At 43.8% G+C, this 584-nt stretch overlaps 1 protein-coding gene across 4 annotated transcripts in view; it reads left to right on the plus strand.

The window, feature by feature from the left end:
* LOC107605625 (putative cyclin-A3-1) overlaps positions 180-584 on the plus strand; it is a 3,236-nt gene continuing 2,831 nt past the window's right edge. For 2 of the 4 annotated variants that reach the window (XM_016307564.2, XM_016307566.2), the window contains exon 1: positions 181-584. This exon is cut by the window's right edge and continues 237 nt beyond it. In XM_016307564.2, the coding sequence (XP_016163050.1) occupies positions 411-584 (174 nt within the window). In that variant the 5' untranslated portion in view covers positions 181-410. The other 2 variants (XM_021105320.1, XM_016307565.2) reach the window with 2 other exon arrangements.

A 584-nucleotide genomic window follows, 5' to 3' on the forward strand; every position in this document is an offset into this window, starting at 1 on the left:
AACTACTGACCCAAAATTTGTTGTTATCAAAATATTGAAATAAAAAAATGGATGTGTTAATCAAATTAGTAAAAAATATATTAAAATTTTGTGAGCCCAAGATTGTGGTAGCTGGACCTATTATGTACATTTGACATAATGAACTAATATATCAGAAAAGGGAAATGAATAAGAAGAAGAATGATACTCGTGATCCCCTTTTTCCCTCCTGCTGCTGAAAAAGAACATCGCGAAAACCACAGTGCGAGCGGGAACACCCACCAAACCAAATATTTTCAAAACCACGCGCTCCTTCTTCTTCTTCTTCTTTCTCTTCTTTCTTTCTTAAACCCTTTCTCAAACCCCTTCTCTTCAACACTCCCTCCTTACTTACTTTCACTCTCCATTAACCCATTCTCATTCCCACTCGCATGGCCCACCAAGAGAACCCCACGCGCCCTCAGCGCGAGGCCAAAAAGAGGGCAGCAGCTGCACTCTCCGAGCTCCAAACCGGCGCGTCCAAGAAGAAGCGCGTCGTGTTGGGCGAACTCACTAACATCAGCAACCCCAGCGTTGCACCACCACAACCACAACAACCTGCCAAG

Source organism: Arachis ipaensis, chromosome B06 (assembly GCF_000816755.2).
Source record: "Arachis ipaensis cultivar K30076 chromosome B06, Araip1.1, whole genome shotgun sequence".
NCBI classification, from domain to species: domain Eukaryota; kingdom Viridiplantae; phylum Streptophyta; class Magnoliopsida; order Fabales; family Fabaceae; genus Arachis; species Arachis ipaensis.